The following is a 26,574-nucleotide window of genomic DNA, read 5'->3' as shown; positions in this document are numbered from 1 at the left end:
CATAACAGGAAAATGTTGTCTATGTAACGACTGTAATGCATCACATTAGTCGACATTTGTGTGCTGTGTTCTGCCATGAGCACTTGCTCCTCCCACCAGCCCATATGCAGATTAGCATAACTGGGGGCAAAGCAAGTGCCCATGGCAGTCCCCTGAATTTGCCGGTAGAGAAGTTTATTGTACATGAATGTGTTATTTTCGAGACACCATTCTGTCATCTGTAGTAGCATGGCAGTGTGCTGATGTAATGCTATGTCCCTGGTATTAAGATAGTGTTTGATTGCATGTAGCCCGTCATATATATATGGGTGGGGGCTGCTTCCCATTGTTATGGCTAAAATGGACTGATCATCTTTGGGGCAAATATATTTTGCTTTAACTACTGATAACAGGACTATCTTAAGTAAATAATGTTAAAAACAAAAAAAAAGACCAAGAAAATATAAATAAAAATAAAAAACCTGTGCACAAACTAGAAGTTTCTGTTCTGTGGGAACTGATGTCTTTACTTCATCTCTGACTGGCATGATCACTTGCCCAATAGGTTTGGCAGTCTGGTAAGACACCCCCTCGACATCTATTTTGCATACCTTGCAGTTGCTATAGTTTGAAATACTACTCATGTACAGAAAAATGTATTTATGTACTCTGCAGTCTGTTCATACTGATTCGGTCTTTGATTTTTGTGACTTATGATTTTACTGTTTTTTGCCTTATGATTGTAAAAATCATAAGGCAGCTACCGACGACATCAGGGCCCTGCTCGACAACGGGGAAACTGCTGCCCTCATCCTCCTAGACCTCTCAGCAGCCTTCGACACCGTATGCCACCGCACGTTGATTCAGCGCCTCAGCAACACCGGAATCCAAGGAGCAGCACTGGAGTGGATCATCTCGTTCCTCACCGGAAGGACCCAGAGAGTCCGCCTCCCCCGTTCTGCTCCGCGGCCACCGAAGTCATCTGCGTCTACATGAGCCCTCTCGCAACTACCGCTCGCCAACACAACCTCAACATCATCTCCTATGCCGACGACACCCAGCTGATCCTCTCCCTCACCAACGACCCCACCACCGTCAAAGCGGGTGGTGGGATAGCAGTTGTGATCAAGGCATGCTACCCATGCTCATGGAAGGCCATCGCGATCGCTGGCTGCGAAAGCGCCCATTTTGCCATTTCTATAAACCCTCATCTTACTATCTCCGGACTCCTTATTTATAGACCCCCAGGCCCTGACGCCGCTTTCCGGCTAGCCCTTCCTGACGTGATCTCCTCGCTGGCCCTTAGATCGGCAAATTTTAGCATTATAGGCGACCTCAATCTCCATATGGATGCTCCTCTTTCCCCTGCTGTCAGTAGCTTTCTCGCAGATCTCGAGGCACTACAGTTACAGCAGCTTATTAACCACCAGACCCATGTGGCCGGCCATACCCTGGACCCTTTTCTGACGAATCTCAATGATGTCATTATTCTTCCACCTAAACCAATGGCCTGGACAGACCACCATCTGATTGAAGTTCGGATCATGTCCAATATTCCCCCTTTTAAGAGCTCCACTCCGCCCATCTTTAAGCGCCCCTGGAGGAAGCTGAGACTGGCCGACTTCCATCAGCTGCTGTCATCACATCCATTATCCCCCCTAAAGACGTCTCGTCGGGCTACGACCAATTCTGTGAGTGGCTGACCCAAGCCCTGGATATCTTAATCCCTGCAGGATGGAGTAAAGCTCGACGTGGTCCCCCTAGCCCGTGGTATGATGACTCCCTCAGGCTTCTTAAAACGGCATGTAAAAGGGCTGAAAGAGCCTGGCGTAAGACTTACGAGCCTGATCTTAAGCAGATTTACTTGGCCAGTATTAAACTATATCACCGAGCCATTTGTAATGCCCGAGCCACTTTTTACTCCGCGGAGTTCAAGAACAGTCCTAACCCGATAAAACTCATTTTTAAGATCTGCAAAGATCTTACTAGCAAGAAAACTGCGGTAATCGAAAAATGCTCCCTGACTCATTGTGAAGAATTAGCGGCCTTCTTTGTGGAGAAAGTCGAGGCGATATATCGTACTTTTCCCCCGCAAATGGTGCCCACCAATGAGTCAGGTTGCATCCTTTTGACCTCTAGGTCCCTACCATTAATACCTAAACCATCTCAGGAGGAGTTTGAATTTCTTGCCACAAAGGTCAAATCGGGCTCGCCGGCCGATCCATTAAGACCTGCACAATTTAGAGAATCCGCCGAGGTCTGTTTCCCCTTGGTGCACGACCTTATCGGATTATCCTTTGAATCCGGGACTGTTCCCAGTAAATGGAAGCAGGCTACGGTTATTCCAATTTTAAAAAAACCTACCATGGATCCATCGAAACCTGAACATTACCGGCCCATCTCTCTCCTCCCATGGGTCTCCAAACTTGCGGAGGCACATGCCAATAAAATTCTGTCTTGCCATCTTCAAGCCTCTGACTTTCTAGATCTTTCTCAGAATGGCTTCCGTGCAGGCCACAGCACGGAGACGGCCTTGTTGGCAATGGTGGAGCACCTGCGGAGGATGATGGACTTAGGACAGACGGCGGCACTGATCCTTCTGGATCTCAGTGCCGCTTTCGACACTGTCTCCCACTCCATCCTTCTCCAACCGCTACGTGAGGCCGGTGTGGAGAATTTGGCATTGGAATGGTTCCGTTCTTTTTTATCAGAACGCACCTTCAAAGTTTCCACCCCTCCATTTGAATCTGCCCCACGTAACATTTCCCAAGGGGTCCCGCAAGGTTCGGCACTTAGCCCGACCCTTTTTAACCTGTACGTGCAACCGCTGGCTGCTGTCGCTAAGAGATGGGGTCTAACTATGGTGTCGTACGCGGACGACACCCAGCTAGCGGTTGCACTAAATGGGGACCCTGCGGTTGAGGCCCCTAAATTTCAGACGGCCCTCAAGGAGGTGGCTAGTTGGATGACGGGGAATTGCCTCCAACTTAACACAGCAAAGACAGAGGTCCTAGTCCTGGGTAAACAGGTTCATCTTTGGGGTGACCACTGGTGGCCCCCGGAGCTGGGTCAAGCCCCTATTCCAGTGACTGAAGCTAAAAACCTTGGGGTCTGGCTCGATTCCAACTTGACCTTCATCCCTCACACTAAGAAAGTTGCCGGCACCTGCTTTGGGGTTCTTCAGAGCCTCAGACCAATTTTTAAATTCTTCGACGCCCCTACAAGGCAACTCATTGTCCAAGCCACGGTGCTCTCCCGATTGGACTACGCCAGCTCGCTTCTCCTGGGCGCTAACCAGGCTGAACTTACTCGCCTTCAGCGCGTGCAAAACGCAGCGGCCAGAATGCTGGTTGGCTTGCCCAAATTCTGCTCTGCTAGACGTACCATCCATGACCTACACTGGCTGCCCATTGGACAGAGGATAAAGTTCAAAGCTCTGTGCCTGGTTTTTAAGATTTTGAAGGTCTCTTCCCCCCCTATCCTTGCACAGGCAATCTCCTACTACACCCCTTCCAGAACTCTACGTTCAACGGGTCAATTCCTGGCATGTGTCCCTCGCTTCAGGAAAGCCAGAATTGGTGGTCGCTCTTTTGGCGTACTGGCAGCGAGTCTCTGGAACACTTTACCCGTAGACATCCGTGCCCTACCAGATCTCCTATCCTTTAGAAGAGCCATCAAGACCTTTCTGTTTCCACCTCTCTAAATCTGCTTCATGTTTCTTCTGGTTTTTCTTCTGGTTGTGTTATCTTTCATTATAGCGCCGGGACGCCACTTTGCTGTGGCAGCTGAGCGCTCTATAAATTTATAACATAACATAACAAAGCCAACCTCCAGGAAGGAATGAAAGAAGTTGCAGAATGGATGAAGATCAGCCGTCTGAAACTGAACTCAGACAAAACGGAAGTCCTCATCCTCGGACCATCTCCCTCTTCCTGGGACGACTCCTGGTGGCCCCCTGCCCTGGGCCTCGCACCCAAACCAACGGACCACGCACGCAACCTGGGCTTCATCCTGGACTCCTCTCTCTCGATGACCAAGCAAGTGAACGCCGTCTCGTCATCCTGCTTCAACACCCTGCGCATGCTCCGAAAGATCTTTCGGTGGATCCCCACCGAAACCAGGAAGACGGTCACCCAGGCCCTCGTCACCAGCCGGCTGGACTACGAGAACACCCTCTACGCTGGAACCACAGCCAAACTCCAGAAACGACTCCAGCGCATTCAGAACGCCTCTGCACGACTCATCCTGGTCATACCTCGCCGCAGCCACATCTCTGCCCACCTGAAAGACCAGCACTGGCTCCCCATCAACAAGAGGATCACGTTCAGACTCCTCACCCACGCACACAAGGCTCTCCACGACACAGGACCGAAGTACCTCAACAGACGCCTCACATTCTACACGCCCACCCGCCAGCTCCGATCCGCCAGCCTCGCCCTCGCCTCCGTCCCACGAGTCCAAAAATCCACCGACCGGACGCTCCTTCTCCTACCTGGCAGCCAAGACATGGAACTCCCTCCCCACACACCTACGGCTGACCCTGGACCACCTCTCCTTCATGAAACAACTCAAGACCTGGCTGTTCGAGCAGTAGCGACCCCCCCCCCTCCCTCCCCCCAGCGCCTTGAGACCCTTACGGGTGAGTAGCGCGCTTTACAAATTCTGGTGATTGATTTACAAATTCTGGTGATTGATTTTTCTCTTTTTTTAGGTTTGTCTCTTGTTTATTGCATCTCCGGTGTATATTGATTTTCGTCCTGATAATCCTATAATTTACAAAGGATCGAAACAGTGACACTGCATACAGACCCAATTTTATATTCTAAACATTGGAATTGTGTTGGGCTGTAGTGTGTTACTTGGATTGTGATACAAAGGCTACACTTTTAAGTCACATGTAACACTGTTTGTTTGCCTCTGCACACCAGCATGTAATGTTTTCCTCACTACCCACTAATCTGGGTGTTAATCTACATTCATTTTTTTATTATGAATACATTTTTTAGCTCTAAATTTATGAGTGTTACCATAGTCTTCTTTTCTGAACACATAGGGATCCCTGTCTCTTCGAAACCTGTGATGCCTCAAAAGGGGTGAAACTGTTGGAGATACTGTCTCGTATCAGTAGAAAGAAATGGGTAAAGTATATTGTCCCAGCTTTCCTTAAAACGTTTCAACATCAAATCTGCCTTCTAGCCAATCAAGTGAGACACACTGAATGGCATGTCCACTAAATAAGCTTGCACATCTCCAGAGAAGCTCATGGAGCTCATCCAAGCATACTGCCAAAGCACCTTGCTAGTTCCAACTGTTCTGTCCAAGTCAGTGTCTAGTCCAGAATAGATACACTTAACAGAATCTGATAATCCTGTTTGAGCCAACTTGGGCCGAAATTCCTCTGGGACTGTCGGCAAGAACTGCCCAACCAAGTCCCATAATGCATTGGTATATCACCCCAGCAAGAAGAGGGCATTGACTGGTTACGAAGGGTATCCCTGGTCGAGGACAAAATCTGCTTCCCAAAAGTCCAAAGAGGTTTTGACTCGGTCAGGAGTAGAGCGAAAAGAATTGGGGTTCACCCTACTGGTGGACACATGAACCTTCAGACTCTCTGGCGTAGGGTGCTGTATCAAAATATCAGGGTCACCTGGCACGGGTCTGTGGCGTCTTGCAACCTTCCTGCTCACTGGAGGACAGGAACAGGGCTTAGACCAGGTGCCCATAAGGATGTCAGTCATAGCCTCATTAAATATAAGCAATGGTTCAATGAAATTTATCCTGGTTACAACACCTCTCTTAGTATGTTGATTTTTACATTGATAGGTGGTAGTCGCAAGTCTCAAACCTCTGTTGCACATTTCATTACCGACGCAAAGGAGGCACTCTTGTGTGGTGCTCCGGGGGAGAGCCCAACCCAGTATCCAAGGAACTAGACAACGTAATGGAATCCTTAAGGTCCAGATATAAATTATAATCCTTATGTTCAAGAAAATACTCCCCTTTATCACCATTGGCAGGTCCAAAATCTGGTTGGATCTGGTCAGAGCGGGAATCAAAAGGGTGCAGGAGCATGGCTTTTAGACAAAGTCATGGCTCTATCTAAGTCGGAATGAACTGTGGCCGGGTGTGTCAGTATGGTGTCGAGAGACAACCTCAGTAAGGGACGAGGTATTTTTGGCTCGCAGTTGGAGAGGATGATAGTAACAAAGTTGTGCCTCGTCTTCGATGGTGCCGGCATCGATGTCACAGGGACCGGCGTGGATTTTGTTGGCAGAATGGAAGTCAGCTCAAAGGTCTGAGCGGACCCCAAGACACAGATAGCATTGAGTGCAGAGCAGCTGGCAGTTTTCTGACTTTGGGAGAGCAGGTCTGCGAGGCAATCTGCTGGTACTTAAGACATGTCAGGTTGAGTGACAGCACTGGACAAATCCCACCAAGTCTTCTTCTGCTCCACTTCGATTTCGACTTACTGGAATACTTAATCCTCAATGTTAACCTGTCGCTGGAATGTCTTCGAGAGTGTAACAGGTATACGTCTTCCACTTCAAGAGGGAGAGGGACTTCCAAGCAGGTATGAGGTTTCTACTTCAAAGTGGAGTGTGACTGCCAAACCTTTTTCAATGTTCGACAGTGTGAAACTTTGCATTCCTGGATCACATTTGGCTTCAAAAGGAGCACTCCTGTAAGGACTTGGAGTTGTGTGCAGAAACCAAACACCAGTGGCAGACCTTGTATGGATCGTTCACAAACATCTGTTTAAGAGATTTCCTACTAGGCTTAAACCCTGTTGTTTTAGAAGGGACATGATTTCCTTGCACACTTGAAAAAATTATTTGAGAAAAAAACCTGGTCGACTGACTAGGAAAAAGTTCCGAGCGAGCTCAGGATCCACGTATGACGGAACGGAAAGAAAGGAACTGACATCAGCATGCAGGGGTAGCGCTTACATGCGCTCTGCCCGCTACTTCCAAGGCAGAATGAAGTCAGTGCAGAGCGTACAACGCCATCTACTGGCATGTGTGAGCAATGCTCTATACATCTTCTCGATCCAGTATGGTGCATGGAGATTTTTGGAAGGTGAGGAACGCGCATTTATAAGTATCCATCAGAGCAGTGTTTTTCCTGCCTGGGACGGTGTAAAGTGGATGGTTTCTTGCTGGTAAGAAATGTCAGGAGACGTTGTAGAAGTCGTTAGGTAAGGTTTATTACCATAATCCAAAAGCACACCACAGGAGCACATCCGCACTCAGCAAACTCCAACTGTAGAAGTCACAGACTCACAGTTGAAGTCTACAGGTAAGGAGTGTCACGAGGGATGCGTCTCTTGAAAGAAAACACTCTTCAAGAGACGCGCGTGAAAGAATACACAACATTAGAACATAGTGCACGTGAACACTAAAAGAATACTTACAAAACTCTATGAACTCCACATCTCCTCCCTCCTCACCAAATAAAGAAACAGAAAGAAAACTTAACTATAAGAAATGAAACTTAACTAAAATAATAATCTCTAAAGCGAGTGGGAAAGGAGCAGTTCCTATGAGTTCTAGATGTACCATCAGAAATATGAGTAAAGGTGGATGAACAAGCAGTTTCATCATTCTCAAAATTGTTAGGAACAGGAAGGGAAACCTCAAGTGAAGGTGAAACTTCCTCATTTGAAACTTGGGTGACTTGAGAAGGAGAAGTGGTATCATTAGAAGTTGGAAATTCCAAATGTGGCAAGTCAAGAAAAGAACAAGAATGATTTGCATTCTCACTTTTGGTTCTGAGAATGCTCTTGGCTTGTTCAGAGGTTAACTTAACAAGTGAACGTTTATTACGCCATCCTCTTTTATCTAAAAACAAAGAACCCTTTGACACCTTAAGTACCTGGGTAGGGAGTGAAAACTTAGATAGGCCTTTCTTAACTCTATCCATGGACTTAAACATGACCCAATCACCTACTGTAAATATTTCAGGGGTAGAAACAACTTTGGCATTAAAATTCTGTCTTTGTACAGCTTGTTGTTTCTCAACATTACCCTTAAGGACTAATCTGTCAGAACAGGCTAGACAACCAGTATTTTCTGAAATCAAATTTTTGATCCAGGAGGGACAAACAGTACCATGTGGGTTCCTTTTTTTAAGTAATCTGAAAGGTGATATGCCAGTGGTGGAGTGCGGGGTAACCAAGTATGCCCAAACTTTTTCTCTTAGGAAAACCTCAACGTTTTCCTTACAAGAATAGGCGGTCTGAATGCCCTCTTTTAAAAACCGGTTCATACGCTCAATCAAACCATTTGACGCAGGGGAATAAAGGGCTACTCTCAAGTGTTTGATATCAAACTTCTTCAAGAATTCCTCCATAAAGTTAGAGCAAAAATGCGAACCATTGTCACTGACAATTTCCTTGGGGGGACCTTCCATTCTAAAAACCCTTTGTAAGAATCTCATGGCTGAAATAGAATCTGGGTTGGTACAAAAATCAAAGTCAAACCACTTGGAGTAATAGTCTACAACAGAGATTATGTAGCGTTGAGATTGAGGAAGAATCTCAAAGGGTCCGGAAAAATCAATGGCTAACTTGACCCAAGGGTCATCAGGAATGGGAACATTATGTAATGATATATTCTGTAACTTCCAATGTTTATCAGAAGCTAAGCAAGTGCTACAGGTATCAATCCAATCATTGACATTCCTTTCCATGGCGGGCCACCAGAAATGTTCCTTTAATTTGCGTGAGGTCCCGCCTACACCTAAATGACCCTGATGCGCTGTAAAAATTAATTTTTTGCGTAAAACTAAAGGTGGAACACATCGATCGCCCTTAAAAATGATTCCATTAACAATTGTCATATCTTCAGAAACCTGTGCAAAGGACTTCAAAGAGGCAGGAAGAGAACGAATTCTGGGCCAGCCTGAAATTATTAGATTCTTCACTGCTACAAGAGTTTCATCCTCAGCATAATATTTGAACCAATCTTCCTCGGAAATAGAGAGAGGGGAGAAAATCAAATCCTCCAAGGAAGCAACGACGCACTCAACATCATCTCCAAGTACATCATTATTATTTTCTAAAGGTAACCTAGAAAGAGCATCAGCTCTCATGTTTCTGCCTCCAGCAATGTGGTGAATGCTGAAATTGAAGTCATGCAATTTGGAAAGAATTCTCACTAACCTCGAAGAGGCTTTACCAGTGCCGTTTCCATTTAAGAGATGTATTAAAGGTTTATGATCAGTGTATAACAAAAAATGAGAACCCCAGATGTAGATTTAAAATTTTTCTACAGCCCAGACACAACCCAGGGCCTCTTTTTCAATGGTGCTGTAATTGTATTCAGCACTGCTGAGTGACTTTGACGCGAAACCAATGGTATGTTCTACAGAACCATTCCATTGACAAAGAACAGCACCAAGACCTTTCTGACTTGCGTCCACGTAAATGCCACATTTAAGACCTGGTGTAAAGGATGATAGAGCTGGAGAATTTATAATAACTTTCTTAATGTTATTGAAAGCCAAATCTGCCTCATCATTCCACAAAAATGAGACATCTTTTTTAATTAAAATCCTAAGGGGTTGAACCAATTGAGAATAATTCATGACAAATCTTGAATAATATTCGGTGAGACCAAGAAATGATCTCAAAGCATCCTTGTTGCTTGGAATAGGTACATTTTGAATGGCCTGAGTGAGGGAAAGTTTGGGTTTGATACCCATGGTGGAAATGGAATGACCCAAGTAGTCTAATTCTTCCACAAAAAACTTGCACTTGTTTTTACCAAGGGTGATTCCAACATCTCTGAAGCGAGATAGTACAATACGTAAATCCTTAATATGTTCATCAACATTCTTTGAGTGAATTAAAACATCATCTTGATATGCTTGCACACCCTTAATATTACATAAAACGCTGTCCATACATTTTTGAAAAACACTTGCGGCACTTGCTAAACCAAAAGGGAGTCTCAGATATTTAAAGGCCCCAAAAGGAGTAATAAATGTGGTGAGTTCAGATGAACATTTGGTCAGGGGAATTTGGTGGTATGCACTCCTTAAATCTAAGAGCGTAAACAATTTGGAATCAGCAATTCCGGTGAGAAGCTCTTGAATTCTAGGTAAGGGATAACAGTCGATTAAAATATTCTGATTTAATGATCGAAGGTCGGCACACAAACGAATGCTAGAATCTTTTTTTTTAACGACCACGATCGGACTGACCCATAAAGATGAATCAACAGCTTCAATTATCTTCTCATCTACCATCTTCAATAGTACCTTTTTTAAATCATCTCTCACATTGAGAGGAACATTCCTCAATTTGTGAATTACAGGAATAGCATTTGGTTTGAGACGAATGCGATGTTCATAGTTCTTAATCATACCAATAGAATCATTAAAGACTTCTGGGAAATCCGAAATGATTTTGTTAACTATCCCTACATCAATGAAATTAATAATGGACACATCACATTGTTCATTTATCTGAACAGGACAATCAGATCCAGGGACAAGTTTGAGACCCATTTTGGCAAGATCTTGCCATCCAACAATGCATTTTCCATCAGTTGCAACATAGACCTTTGTATAGATACATCTGCCCAAACAAGTTACACTAGTAATGAAAAAACCCCACATTTCAATGCTTTTCCCAGCATATGCTTTTGGTATGATATCCAACGGTTCAAGAGTAATTCTGGAAGACCAGTGAGTATTGAACAGCAATTCAGATATAATGGTAACGGGGGCACCCGAATCTGCCATCATGTCAATTGTTAAATGATCAACAATTACTTGGCAAGTTGGATCTTTTGCGTGTCCCGAACCATTGGAATCAACCATACAAATAGAAACTGAATGAATAGAAAGAATTTCTTTTTCAATCAAATTTCTACTAGGAGTAACAATTTCAACAGTATTAATAGTAGTATTTTTCATTTCAGAGTCAATAAATTGAACATCATCAGAGTTTTCACCTGTAAAGCAAGAAATGTTATTAATCTGAGAACCTTTTCGGTTACGACAAACAGATTGAAAATGCCCAATTTTTGGACAAAAGGTGCACTTTTTCCCTTGGGCTGGACAAATCGGGCTGTTACTCAAGTGCGTTTTAGAACCACAACGAAAACAAAAGGTATTTGTTCTCTTTTGAAATGGTTTCTGAAAAGGCTTATTTCTAGCATAAACAGCATTAATACTTAAATCAGGTTGAGGAAATGAATTAGCTTCAGTAATACATTTAGAAGATACCCTTAGCTATTTCTAAAACTTCAGATAAAGAAGGGTCTCTGCAACTCAATATTCTCTCTTGAATCTTCTTGTGACAGCAATTATATACAAACTGGTCTCTCAAAGCAGTTTCTAGGTAAGTTCCAAAACTGCACTCAGCCGCAAGGTTTCTCAAAGCAGAAATGAATTCTTCAATAGACTCATCCTGTTCTTGACGCCTTTTCATAAAATTAAAACGTTCAAGTATAACACTAGGCTGTTCGAGGAATTTCCTTTTCAATTTTAATACTGCAGCGGAATATTCATTAATATCACCTCCACCACTAGAAGATGGAAGAGGATTGGGTAAATTGTTAAAAATCTGTCTGCCTTCTTTACCCAAATTGCTATAAAGGATTGCCAATTTCCTCTTAGGAGAGTATTCATCTGCTCCTATGGCAATTAAATAACTTTCAAAGTTTTGAAACCAATGTCTCCAAGGTTCTTTAGGTTTTCCAGGTAGTGGTAAAAAATAATTTAAAGTAACTATCTGCTGGTTCGTGGCCATGTTGTTTATAACGAAGTACTAATGAAGAACTGTAAAGTCAAATTTGTAAAATTTAAATCTACTGAAAAATTGTTTGACTATTCCTTTAAAAACTCTTCACAAGAGATAAAATTCAATGTAACCCTTTGAAAACCGCTCACCGTAAATCCTTTAAAAGAGTAAATGAAGTTGTTTCCTTTCCGACTCTTCCGATCGGTAAATCGTTGTCATAGTAACATGGAAACAATCCAATATGGCCTCCAGGCGTAGCTACGCTCCTGCACGCATGCGCGATGACGTATGCTCGAGACGAGATGATGATCTCGCTCACGTCATGAGTGACGCGCAACAGGGTCCGTCAAACTGAAGAAAGGCATAAAATTATGCAAAATCTCGAGAAGACGGCCAATCAGCGGCGGATTTTTCGGCAGCAGAGCTTGAAGAGGTCTTGAAGCCGGCGGTGAGGTTAGGTGGGATCGTGCAAGGTAGGTGATGTGCTCTTTTTGACCAAAATGAGGGTCCTCGTCGCCAAATGTAAAGTGGATGGTTTCTTGCTGGTAAGAAATGTCAGGAGACGTTGTAGAAGTCGTTAGGTAAGGTTTATTACCATAATCCAAAAGCACACCACAGGAGCACATCCGCACTCAGCAAACTCCAACTGTAGAAGTCACAGACTCACAGTTGAAGTCTACAGGTAAGGAGTGTCACGAGGGATGCGTCTCTTGAAAGAAAACACTCTTCAAGAGACGCGCGTGAAAGAATACACAACATTAGAACATAGTGCACGTGAACACTAAAAGAATACTTACGAAACTCTATGAACTCCACAGACGGCCGTGGTGTACATACCTCTATCAGACTGGTAAAAACCAGTGCACTTTGCATCAATTGGGGAAGAGGGAGGTGGGGGATGCTAACTGAAACTCAGTCTATGGGAAAAATCGCCTCGCCCCTTTGTAAATGAGGCAGAGAATAGGAAAGGTTACGGGATGCAACAGCCACCAATATATGGCAGCTGTCCCATTCCTGCCCGACTATAAAAGAGACCTTTATTCTTTAAAACAAGACAAAAATAAAAGGAGGCTATACCTGTGCTTGAAACATGCTCCCAAGCTGCTTGAATGAACCTGTACTGCCCAAGAGTGATTTGGTCTTTGAGTGGGATCTCCGAATCTTGCTCCGTGAATGGTGGATAACCACTCAGGCTGTGTTGAGAAAACAAAAAGAAAATTTGTAACAGCAAATCTAAACCATATTAAAGAAAACAATACAAAAATCAATCTAGACATGAAATGTAATTACGAAAAGAAAAATCGCTTCAGACATGGAAGACTTATTGTTTACTTTTTACAACTATCCAATTTCTTCTGACCACCAGCATATTATTTATCTTTCTCGGACATGCACTGACAGCAAAGCTTAATATTATAGCACCTTCATACAGTTACCAATAGATGTTATGCTTGTTACTTTCTTTTAGTTTAAAAGAAACAACTAAGAAACAACTGGAAAGAGCTGTTGAGACGAAAGATAAAGGCCACACCATGCAATATTGTGACTAAATAACTTGTATTCCTTGTGTTTACAAAGTTGGGAAAGCCACACTTTCAAATGACTTGGTGTATAGGTTTTACTGGGGGATACAACTGTGGATTACAGCATGTGGTATTTGACAGTGTTTTTTCACCACAACTTTGAGATATACAGCACCTTATTAACACTTACATTATAGCCAGATTTCCCACAGACAAAGTTTACCCAAGGGTGAGCCTACGTGATAGGCTGTGCCATGTTTTACAATACGTATTACAGGTTGTAGTAGGTTGTGCATACTGATTCATCTGGAAAGCTATTAGTTTTGTATTGAAGGTCAATATCATTAAAGTTCAAAGTAACTGTTATGGCAACTTTGTTATTCTTACTCTAAAGCAGTTTCCCAATAATAACTTGCGAATATCCAATTTGCTAGTGGGACCGGAAACTCCTTGTATATGTGTGTAATACAGGTTTGTGCACTCAGTATCACGTTATAAAAACTGGGGGAAAACATTCACAGAGAGAAGAGAGGCAGATGACACAAGCATGCTAAGGGGTTGGGCGAGCAGTGGAGTCATGGACATAGGTCTTTACCTGGAAGTGTAGCCATGTTTAACTTTTGTGGCCTACCTTCACGATGCAGACTTCACAATTGTATATTTGTTATGGAGGTGGCCTTGCACCATATCTTCTTATTTTAATCATCTCTTCATTCCCCAGACAATTTATCTTTCTCAGTGTCCTTAGTTTGGAACCGAGCGAATGGGAGCACGTCAACTTAAGATGTTACAGTCTTTCCGTGACTGATGAACTGGGGATGCCACACCTATCTGCCATTGAGTAAACGCCTTTCACCAGAGGGACACAGCCAGAGGGGAAATCTGAAGCAATAACATCCCGTCAAGACCGACTTCTCATACTGGCTATGACCCTCGACGGCCAGAGTCCAGGACTGCACCAGAGACCATGGTGCAAGATCCTGTCCTTCCACGACCTGGAGTGGCAGCGAGAACATTGTAGCTCAGTACTCTTGAGCCAGGCTCTGTTCCGGTGTGAGGCAATCTCCTGCCAAAAGGTTTGTGTTGTCGGCGGACCTAGCTGATTTTAGTGAATCTTCATGCCTCAATCTTTTCTGAAAATAGCCAAAGACATAAGCATGGTTTAAAGCAGAGCTGAACATAAGCTTAAGAAGCTGAAGGAGACTAGACTTAGAACAAAAGCAACATATTTAGATTAAAAAAAGAACAGGGGTGAAGTCACAAGTATGAAAGAAGTAGATTTATATCTACAATGATGGGTGGGGAAAAAAGGAACATGTGAAGAGTAACACGAAAAGGGGGCCTGTCATAGGAGGTACACCCATATGTATTACTGGGCAAGCATGCCTCTATTATTAAAAAAGACACTGGAAAGTGACTAGGTGTGTCAATGTTCAGCAAAATCCCTTAGGTGAGGCTTTTCCTGTTGCATGTTGCAATTTAGCAATAATTTTTGAAGACCTTTGAGTGGACGGGGCAAATGGTGTAATAGACTTTCCCCAGGCTGGTGGGGGTCAGCAAAGCAAATTTCTTTGCTGGGTCCTGGGGCCCTATACCCAAAGGAGGTAGGTATCAATGAGTAGAAGGGTTCACAGCGTGGACCAGTTTTGGCCTATCTCCTAAAAGTTTTTTTGTAGAACAGTTTTGAGTTCTTACCTAAATTAATGGTAACATAGTTGCACATTCACAGTTGGTTATCTATTAGTCTAGAGGTGGTGGATTAATATGTGGAAGATTCTTGAATAGATGTATTAAATCAGCATGCGCCCAGTTTCTTTCGGGCATACAGCAGAAGGCCAGATCACCCAGATAAATGCAGGCCTTTTACCAGGATATTTATTTTTTTATTGTGCACATGACCTCAGATTGGATACATGGGTGACTAGAAGACTATGTAGAAATTCGAATAACATATGTTCAGGCTTTTTAAAATTAAGTCCTAGTCAGGCTTCCTGACTTGGTATATTCACAATTTTTGGTTTCTCTTGAGAAACAAATATGCATTATGGTTACCATTAGTGTCAACAAGTCAATTTTGCAATTACAAACAACAGTGGGCAGACAATTTAGATTTTTACTTAAATGCATTCCTCTATTTTAGCCCAGAGCATCTGTGCCACGACTGCTTTGTTTCAGCTTAGCACACTTGACGTTTTATTTGGAAAGAGTAGACACTGAAAAGACATTAGGCCTCAGTGTTTAACACCTCCAAGTTGGAATGAATGATCCGGACAAATGAAAAGCCAGATCTGCAAAGGGGTGAAATAAATGGCTTAGGCATTAATGCCATTTGGGCAGATAACTATATTTTGCATTTCTTACCAAGATTATTATATAGGGAATGATACTAATATGGTGTTTCATAAAATGAAATGAGGACTCTGTAAATCTGGACAATATTAAAGACTACATTGGTGCAGCTAGGTAGTTGTAAGAGAGGGAATTCCCATAGTATAGCTGGCCGGGCCGATTGTGCCAATAAGCTTAATAAAGGGGTGACTTTTAAAGAAACCCCTGCAACTAAATATCTCTCCCTGAAGTTCAAACGAAGATCTATTAGGCACTTTAATTTATTTAAATAACTTTTACTAGGGAAGAAAAGGCATCTGCAAGGACTTCAACACTAAGACATAGCCTAAAGCTTTGGACAATACTGATCTTCATTCTTCCTTAACAGCACATACATCAAGCTTAGTCTTACCATACAAACAGAATAACCCCTAAACTCCAGCAATCCACTGCATTGCTATACCCAGCGGTGCCAGCTGTGGTTAATATTTCAGGAGCAAGGTAGGTTGGAGTGCCACATAAAGTCCTCATGAGCGACGTTTCACCAAGAATCTTGGACTGGCCAAAATCTGTAATCTATTATAAACAATAAACAACTACATGAAGTTATCGTCACATTTAGCATAGAAATAGTTACTTTTACATTTAAAAACAAAAGAAGCAGTTTGATACAAACATGCTCTATTTTGTAGAATTTCATAAGAAACTGCAAGAGCGTTACACATGATGAAAAAAGTTTGATACAAGCGGTAGTGTCCATGGACCACATTCACTGCATGTTTTGTGAATCCTCATTCAGATGAAGTGCACACACAAACCGCAGATCTAGATTCACATAACCCAGTTCTGCAGACATTTATATAAACTCATGGATCTTATTACAATGAACAATAAGGTAGATCATTCATACAAGTACACTTGGGGTCAGGGTTGGTACATAAACGTTTCCACTGGTGGAGGGCAGAAGGAAAGGATGCCACAACACAAAGTATTTTCACACATGATTTCAGGGAGAGCACAAAAAAGAGGATATGTTAAATGCAAATGCTCATTACTGATGCACATGCTCAGATGATAGTCTGCTTGGTGTAAGGTAACAGAAGTGTACAAATAAATCTATGATTTGCCTAGATTCCGAGCACAAGCTTGAGGATTTTCTAAAATCCTTATAATCAGAAATCTACAAAATTAGGAGTAACATTTTGGTGTTTTTGGTGAAGTGGTCCAAATTCAGAAATTATACTGTAAAATATATGGTGTAGAACTTCAGCATTCACCATCAGACTATCTTTAAAATCTGTTTAAAAGTATAACACGTATTGTAAAATGGTTAAGGTTTTACTCTATATCCTGTAGGAAATTCAACAGGGTCTTTCACCCAACAACACAAGGCAATACTTGGTTGAATGCGAGATATAGGGATAATAAATGTGCCCTTCATTAAAGTACACACTCAAGGTAATTTCATTACAATATTATTATTAATTGTGTTTTGTTAAGCGCAAACAACCCGGAGGCCTCGTAGCGCTGTATTGTCTGACTGGTATGAGCTGAAAAGACCAGGTTTAAATAAAGAGAAGAGTTTTCAGTTCCTTCCGGAATTTCAGAAGGTTAGATTCGCTGCGAAGGGTAGTTGGCAAGGAATTCCAAGCCTTGGCGGCGTTCCAAGAGAAGGAGCGCCCGCCCCATCTGGTACGTTTGATTTTGTTCATCGTAGCCAGGAAAGCTGTGCTAGATCGCAGTGATCTACGAGGGAGGTAGGGGGTCGCCAAAGAACAGATCATAGGTGGAGCTGTCTTCCACATGGCCTTGTGCATAATGCACATAGATTTGAACAATACTCTGGCCTTAATGGGAAGCCAGTGAAGTTTCTTCAAAGCCGCTGTGCCTGATTCTCGCCGGTTAAGGCCCAGCAAAAGGCGGGCTGCCGCATTTTGAGTAATCTGGAGCTTCCTTATTGTAGAGACAGGAGCCCCAAGGTATAAGGAATTCCCATAGTCTAGGCAAGACAAGATAATGGCTTGCACCATTATTCTGCGAGCTTGAGAGGGAAGGAGTGGCAGCACTTTCCTAAGCATGCGCATAAGGCCGAAGCAAGTGGCGGACAGAATGGTTGCTTGCTGTGTAAAATTTAGATTTGCGTCCAGCCAAATGCCCAAGCTCTTTATTTGGGTTCTAGGTTGAGGCGGGTTTCCCATGCATGGGGGCCAGTCAGACAAAGGGCTAGAAATAGTTGAATTGCCCAGAATCATGAGCTCCGTTTTCTCACCGTTGAGCTTCAGGTGCGAAGTGGTCATCTACTGATTGATCGCTACCAGACATTTACTGAGGTTGGGGGGGGGGAGGTATTGGACTGGTTCAACCAATTGTGTATCATCGGCATAGGTCACTATGTCTAGACCGAACGAATGCACTATGTCAGCAAGAGGTTGCATGTAAATATTAAAAAGGGTGGGGCTCAGAGCGGAGCCCTGAGGCACACCTCGGTCAAGGGGCCAGATTTTTGAGTGAGTGGTGCCCTCTACTACCTCAAAGGAACGATTCTCCAGAAAGGACTGAAGCCAGTGAATGGCCTTCCCTGAGACTCCTATTTGGCGTAGGCGGTGGAAAAGAATGCTGGTGTTAACAGTGTCAAAGGCGGCACTGAGGTCAAGCAACATAATTGCTGTAGTGCCGCCTTGGTCCATCTGTTTCCTAGCCAACTCAGTCACCGTCAGAAGCGCAGCCTCAGTTCCTAACTTGGGACGAAAACCTGCTTGGGAGTCGTGAAGCAGATGGTTGTTTTCCAGAAATTGTGTGATGGAGGCATTAATATGTTTCTCTAATAGTTTGCTAACCCCGGGAAGTAATGAAATTGGTCGATAATTGGCCATGTTGTCTGGGTCCAAGGTGTTTTTTTTTAACAGTGCTCTAACTTGGGCACATTTCCACGCAGAAGGGACTAAACCTGTGGTGATGGAAGAATTTAAGATATTGAGGATGACAGGTCTAATAGTGTCTATAATCTTTGTTAGATGGCAGGGGGGGGCGGAATCAATGGGTGACCCAGATCTGACTTTCCGCATGAGGATATCAAGAGTCCTCTTCGAGCAGAGGGAACTCATCCAATTTATGGGGCGTAGTGTGTGGTGGGATGGTTCCATCATCATAGGCCAAATTAGGTGGGTCAAATGCAGAAGAAATGTTCTGTATTTTCTTATAAAAATATTCAGCCTGTTTGTCACAACGAGTCTGAGCTTTGCTAGGGTCAAGGGGAATAGAAGGGGTGTCGATAAGGAATTTTGCAATTTTAAAAATTTCTCTAGGTGAGTTAGAAGCAGTGGTAATTTTGTCTTCGAAATAAGAAGATTTTGTACATCTAATTTCCGCTTTATATTTTTTAATTGCTTCCTGATGGTTAGTTTTATCTAGATTGCTGCGGGAAACCCTCCATGTTCTTTCCAGTTTCCTACAAACTCTTTTCAATTCCTTGAGTTGGGGGGTGTACCATGGTGAGTCCCTTGATTTAGTCTTCTCTTTAAGGGCTTTCTGGGGTGCGACGGAGTCCAGGGCTGTACGCAGCCAATTGGTATAATTATCATAAAGAGACGTAGGGTCAGCCTCAGCTTGGGAGGGAGCGGGGGACAGGGATTTAGTCCACCGGTCAATGGAGAGTTTTGTCCATTCTCTCCCTTGCAGAGTAGTGCGAGGGAGAGTCAGGGCCGAGGTGACTGGCATCCACTGTATGGGAATCAGATAGTGATCTGTCCATGTGAGGGGCAGAGGAGTCCCTACCTCGAGTCTTTGGTCGTTGCTAAATACCCCGTCTAGAAGGTGGCCTTTTTCATGTGTGGGTTTAAAACCCTTCTGTGTGATTTGGAGGGCCGCCAGATTATCCAGCAGAGATCTGGCCACAGAGTTACTTGGGTCATCCAGATGGATGTTAATGTCTCCTAATAGGGAGAAGTGAGATCTTATGACCACTAACTCTGCAACTTTAGATTGGAGTGAGTCGAGAAACTCTCCCATTTGGTTAGGGGGACGATAAATGAGGATACCAGAGAAGGAGACGGTAGGTGCAAAGTCCAGAGCAAAATGCATGCTCTCACAATTGGTCGTGATTCATATACATTTATAAATGTTTCACAATAAGCCAAAACTGGCAACATTTGAAAAGAGTTGGGACCAAGCCCTAAGCTGGGCGGAGCTCGATCATACTTTTGTGACGCAAAGTTTACACCTTTTCAAGGAGAATGTGAAGGTAGGAATAGAATCAAGGAGTTGGGGAGCTGGAGGTAACTTCTAGAGCAGTGGTTCTTAACCTGTGGTCCAGGGACCACTGGGGGTACGCAAAGCCTACTCAGGGGGTACAACTGCTAAGAAAACTAAATAATATTAACAGATTAAGAAAGTGTACATAAGTAAAGAAGCAAAATGTAAAGTTGAACATTTTAAAACAGTCTGCAAAAGAATTTGAAATTGGAGCATAAAAATTAAGGGAGTATCCTCAGGTTGAGTCATGGGAGCAGTACAAGTGCATTTAACAGTGGGTCAAGTTGAATTTAGAAAACCTTCATATTAAAATTATATTTTTGATTTATTTCTTCTATTTGTTTAGAAACTAAAGCAAGTACTTAATTTGTGTATTTGTTTGATGGATGCCCGTTTCTATATTTGATCATTTATTGTTTGCAGTTAAAATGTTTGAAAATGCTTAAGTCTTCATCCCTGCCTTGCAGTAATCACTCAGTGGGTGTCCCCAGATTCCAATGATTCAGTGGGGTCCTCGGATTCCAGCAATGATGGGGGAGGGGGAAGGGGGGGGGGGACATGAGTCAAAAGGTGAAAAAACACTGTTCTAATACCACTGTATTCAAGAGGCTAGAGAGAATCTAGAGAATTTTGAGCTGGCAAGTTAAATGCATCAAGGTGGGTTTAATGTGAAAGTTGGAATGCTTGGAAGCTGGCAGCTACAGCCATGTAGCGCCTCTAACGGCAGTTACAAGCATGAAGAAATGCTGCTTTTGAGGTTGGACAACTGAGGGAATGGCTTGTGCAGAAAATGTCTTCCATGTTTCCTGCTCTTCTTTGTTGCTTGTGGATTGCTTGTAGAAAGGTATTGTTTGTGACTACAGGCCAAGAGCTGCAGCACTAGCTTTTCTCTACTTGTGCTCCAAAAAGGTTGAAGTCATCAAACGGAATGGCCAGGAGATGTATGTGGGGATTTGCTGAAAGTCCTGTTAACCTCATCCTCCATCACTCATGAGAACGTCAAGACCGTGGACAGTGCGTTTTCACCTTACTGACTTCAAAGAAAACTTGGCAACATCTTTGCATCATTACTTTCAGCATCTGACCACCCAGCTGCAGCACTTTAGACCTAGGTCTGGCAAAAGAGGACCAAACCACGAGGCTCATTTGGGTTAACTCATGCATTGAAAAGAATTTGAAGCAACTTAGGCAAATGTTCCAAAAAAGAAGAGGACTTCCCTGCAAGGGAGTGCCATGTTATGCTGCTTCTCCTCTTTAGTGCTCTATGTTGAAAAGGAACGAGGATCATTGTGTTCATTCTTATTGTTCTCTTCAGAGGTGTAAAAGAATTTCTCTTCTCATTCCTTTCAATTCAATTTAAAGTTAGGTCCATCTAAATGGGCCTTATACTTAGTTTAGTTTCCTTCTGCCTCGTGGCTTTCAAGATGCAACCAATTGCATATGGAGCAGGTCACTGAGATGGAGGCTCTACGTCTGATGCATAGCTGGAACCCAGAGGGAGGTAGAAACATAGCCCTTATGGGGAAAAAAATAGAAAAAATAAAATTTGAGGGGAATTATGGAAAATTAATGATAAATAGAATACAAAAATGAGGGTGAGCTCTGCAGTCGAATGTATATAGTGCATGGAAGAACCAATTGATGTTCTGGGCATTAAGCGGTACCTCTGTAGAGCACGTGCAATCAAATTGTGTGATGTTGTGACTGCAACAAGACATGAGTTGCTCTGGTCCTATCGGATATATATTGACGGGATAAAAGGGGGGATTAAGTCGGATGCCAAGGAATATTTCAGTTGAGAGCACCTGTGAGGAAAGAAGTACCTATTAGGCACATGTTTTGCTTTCCAGTGAAATTCTGCATCATAAAATCATAGTTAGAAAAGGGCGCTTCAAAGTAATATTTTCTTTGACGACTCAGCAGCCGCGATATTTGTGACTAGAATTATGTGTATTTTTACAAAGCATTCCTCAATAGATACATTTTAGCTGTGATGTAGGTCTAATAAAATGCAGATTTCAGAACATGCTTTAGTCTTGAAGGATATGCGTTGAACTGTCTACCAGTGCGCAATGGGGGAGTACTGCAATATAGCAAACATTGGGTTTATTAAGCAGCAACTATTTTATCCTCTGAGACTATAATGTTGTGAAAGTTGTACATTTATTCACAAATATTAAATTATTTGTTTGTATAAGCCAAATAAATATATGAAGAAGTCCCTCAAGTATACCAACTACAAAGTATTTTCATTGTAAGTAAAAGGCCCAAACAGAGATTTCTATTCAGTATTTAAGCAGGTACTGTTCAACCATGACATTTTACAGAGATATTCACTACACCTAAAAGAATTATAAGATTTTAGAAAATGAACCAAAATGCCCATAACGTTTAATTGCATTTTGCAATTCTTAGTTTTTTCTACAATATCTTCTCAATAAGTGAACTAATCAATAGTATAGAATAACCCTTATATCAATACAATTGTACAGAAAAAACGAATTTGCAATTTCCCTTTCAAGCTGCTCCTGCTCTACGTGGAGAAGCCCTGGGTAAGGGGATGCAGGTCCAGGAGTGAAGTTTCTTCTCCGACACTAGATATCAGCTATTTTGAAAATCGACATCCATAGCATTGTATTGTAGTATTTGTATAGCACTTTCCTGGTCGAAGTACCTACCCTATTTGTTGTATATGGTTAGGAGAAGGAGTTCGTTGAGTTGGCAACTGATGGTGGGGTGGGAACATGTTTTATGTCATGCATGAGGACAGTTGTGCTCCCGGCTTGATGAAGCCTCATCTAGCACCATCTTACACGTGAAGCAGTGCGGAAAAGAAGGCATTTGTACTTTTATTAAATGTATATACCTAACTAAAGTATTTCAGAGCAAGCAAAGTCTTTCACACACAAAGAATGGTACATCCATAAGGTTTTATATTTATTTTAACCACTGTCCGAAACTGGTTTGCAGCAATTAAGTTGAACAGTGTAAGACACTGTAAGGCAGGAAGACATACCGGTCAAAATCTCTGGTTATATCTATTCAGGAAGGGTAGAAGTGCAAGTATTGCAAGCGTGGCAGTATTCGAGATTGTTTCTCAGACATGGATTTGCTAAAAATAAACTTGTTATTGTTTGCAAGCAGTTCTACTTGCGGTCACTTTTACTGAAAGGAGTAAAGAAAAAATTAGACGGAAATCACTACTGAAATGCGGCAATCCAATACATTACAATACAATGAAGCACATGTTGATACAATTGCTATATTTGTTATTTAAAATAACAACACTTGTGTATAACCTAAATATAAAACAGTTTGCTAAATACTAAGCATAGAAATAACGTATCGACTTCAAGTGTGTAGTTATGACAAGAAAAAAAACAGTGAATAAGAAAGATCTGAGGAAAATACCTTTACACAACAGTCTTCAGCATTTGATGATAATAGTACATTTTCTGGCTTCAGATCCCTGTGACTGACTCCATTCTCGTGTAGATACTATTGAGTACAGAAACATATGGAAGAATATGGAAGCATAGAAAAAGCAAATAGTCATATAGATAAAACGGGGCAGAAGGGAAAAAGAGCTATCCAATTACAATGTTGTGCAATGGAAACATATGAATAGAGTATGCAACAGTTGGTTTCACTCGTGAAAGTATATACATTAAAACGGAAATAGTAAATACAAGAAAAGCAAGCTCCATTAAATGTTAGAGGCAGAGGTATACCAACATCCAAGTTAAACCTCTCTGTTCACTTCACAAAAAACATAAAAAACTGTACCAAAAAAACTATATCAAAAGCATAAATGTGCAACGTTTTGCTATAATAACTTTAAAGCCTTCAAAAACATTTCAAACCTTTGTGGTGTTTGTGATGTTACTGATAAATAGCAATGCAGTACGAAAATATTTTGATTGCAGACTTTAAAGTGGAAGTTAAAAATCGTGGTAAACAGAAGTAGAAATCTGCATAAAAAAACAAAAATAGGTCCCTTAAATGAAGCACGCCAAAAATCATCAGGCAGCTACATATGCAATAGATTTGACCTTGCTATCCAGGCATCAGTAAAGACATCTTAGGCCTGGGTTGTCTTCGCGTATGCACAAGCTAAGAGTTACATATCTTCAACTGGTTCTTTTCTTGTCAGAGACTGCATGAAATTAAAAAATATTCAATATTATTTACTTTTGTTCCTTCATAACATGGATGTTGTGAATTGCCACCACGAAGCCAGTGGTAGCATTATGCTAGAATGGGCACCACATCATGCCATACATACCCTTGCTACGTGAATAATTATCGAAATAATGCACGGCTACAAGGTTAGTGATACATACATTACAATGTACTGGTCCATCACTGTTCCAGTTCTAAAAGAGGCACGGAATGATTGGAATCAGCAGGGATTAACAGGATGCGACCCAGGCACTGAAGCAATCACCCTCTCTTTCATGTCAATATGCCATGGATACCCACAACATGCCAGGCCAACATTATACCAAAGGTGGGCTCATCATACTATGGATACCTACAAAATGCCAGTAATTACGACCATTAAGCCAGGGATAGCACCACCACTATGACTTGCATGACTGTCAATATGCCAAGAATTACCACAAAACTGCAGGGGCCACCGTTAAACCAGTTGTGGCACAAGAATTTGGGGAACATTACACTTGACACAAAAAAGATGAACCACTCATTAAGATATTGAAAGGAGAGAGTGGGCGCCATAAAACGGTAATGTGGGAGCAAGTGCAGCAACAGTCGCATTAGGTGATGCAACTGCACGAGTAAATCTAAATTAAAAACAATAAAGTGGTGAATACACCAGAAAAGAAGGAGACAAGTGAGGTTGTCCTTCCTCTGACAGAGTCTATTGAAGAGGAAAGACCCAGTAGAAAGAGTTGAGAACCAGGTTCCATTTTTCCCTAGATACCACTTGTATAATAATCATCAGGATGTTACCATAACACACCGTCCGTTTTGTACCCCAATTTAATCAGAACCATGATTAGCAAATTCCTTCTTATCCTGTTGAAAGCCAAATGATTCAACGACTTGCCCCAGTGCTGGTGATACATACATTTCTATATGCTGGTCCATCCTGGACCTCATACTAAAAGAGACATGGAATGATAAGCATAAACAATGGATTGATGGGACACAACCCAGGCAGCGAGGTAATCAATGTCTTTCACACCTCCTATATACTCACTCACAATGTTCCTCAGAGAACAGCGAACTCCTTATACAATATACCAGCATTCCAGACTGCCTTAAATTATCCAACAGTCAGACACAAGGGGACTAAAACTTGTCACTAAACAAATGTGAAAATATTATTAAATCCTATGTCATTTCCACTACTCTCAGCAAGTTAACTTCAGAGCTCACCCTGTTTCTCTGGGACATCACCGAACAACTATTAAAGGTATAGCGATGTTGGGACGGTCATATTCAAGAGATTTGTGTACTGTGCAGGACCCAAATAGTTCAGCACAATACACAAATCTCTTTGATGTGACCTTCTCAACAATGATTCACCTTGTATCATTACATAAATCTTTTGCTGTGCATGCCTAAAACTTAACAGTTGGAAACCCCCAAATTACATATATAGGAATCTCACTGTTTTCCCCAAGGTGAAATGCCAGTTCTGCCCAATGTTATCGCCTGTTCTCAGTGTACAACTGGATAGCACAGATTGAGTTGCTCCTGAATGCACCAACATTGGTACTTGCTTTACATTAATCCCTACTCCTGCAAGTGGTGGCGATGCTTTAGTTCCCATATTATCTCCACCATCATGACCAGATGCTTCTCCTGTCTTGACCTGTTAAGGAAAAGTACCAATTTCCCTTCACTAGAGCAACACTTGTGAAAATGCCCCTTACTCCCAGATAAGTTGCAAGCCTGAGTACTCCTTGTTGTCGCTATGATCAAAAGGAATGGCACAGCGTCAGCACATCTTCAGAGAACTACTCTTAAACTTTTGTTCTTTACCTTAATATGTGGACACCTAATTACTGCTCACCTTCTTTTACTACATGTACTCTATCTTCCTTATTACGCTCTTTTAATACTTCCACAATTTTTAACTTATGTTTATCCTGTGAACAATATCCAAAACTTAGAAGATAGCATTTCAACCACGTGTCCTTTCTTTTTCTAATTCAGCGCCTTAAAACAAAAAATAAAATCACTGTTGTATTCATCATACGTCTCAACAAACTCACAAATCACTGGCCAAACTTAACAGAGCAAACTTCAACAGAGATCTTTTCCTTTTGTTCACACATATCAAAATTATAGCACTCCAACAAAATAATAAATGCGAGTGAAAAATGTGTACCTTAATGCCTCAAAGTAACCCAAACAAAACTTGTCTTTTACTTACAACTACAAGCAAAAATCATCTTTATCCCAGGGATATGACTGAGAGCATTTCAGTCCACCAGCAAATATCTCCTGAAGTAACCATTTCATTGTTATTCAGTGCATCAACTGCAGACAGATAACAAGCATTTACAATGCAACGGTCTCGCCTTTGCAAAAGTTAGCGCTTTTGGCATTGTAAATGACAAATGTTTTATTTATGTGTTGGTTTTGGAAACAGATAAATAAATGGCATTGTCATGAGCAGTAGAGAGTGAGTAGTAGAGAGTGAGTAGTAGAGAGAGTAGTAGAGTGAGTAGTAGTGAGTAGTAGAGAATGAGTAGAGAGTAGTAAGTGAGT

At 42.2% G+C, this 26,574-nt stretch overlaps 1 protein-coding gene across 4 annotated transcripts in view; it reads right to left on the bottom strand.

Annotated features, from left to right (window-relative positions):
• Nucleotides 1–26,574, bottom strand: part of CHEK2 (checkpoint kinase 2) — a 260,226-nt gene that overhangs the window by 30,974 nt on the left and 202,678 nt on the right. For all 4 annotated transcript variants that reach the window (XM_078667290.1, XM_078667292.1, XM_078667289.1 and 1 more), the window contains 3 exons: nucleotides 23,242–23,328; nucleotides 15,992–16,155; nucleotides 12,806–12,921 (listed from right to left, as the gene is read on the bottom strand). In XM_078667290.1, the coding sequence (XP_078523416.1) occupies nucleotides 12,806–12,921; nucleotides 15,992–16,155; nucleotides 23,242–23,328 (367 nt within the window). The remainder of the gene's footprint in view (nucleotides 1–12,805; nucleotides 12,922–15,991; nucleotides 16,156–23,241; nucleotides 23,329–26,574) is intronic.

Source organism: Lissotriton helveticus, chromosome 11 (assembly GCF_964261635.1).
Source record: "Lissotriton helveticus chromosome 11, aLisHel1.1, whole genome shotgun sequence".
Classification (NCBI taxonomy): domain Eukaryota; kingdom Metazoa; phylum Chordata; class Amphibia; order Caudata; family Salamandridae; genus Lissotriton; species Lissotriton helveticus.
This window is presented reverse-complemented; position numbering and strand designations above follow the sequence as displayed.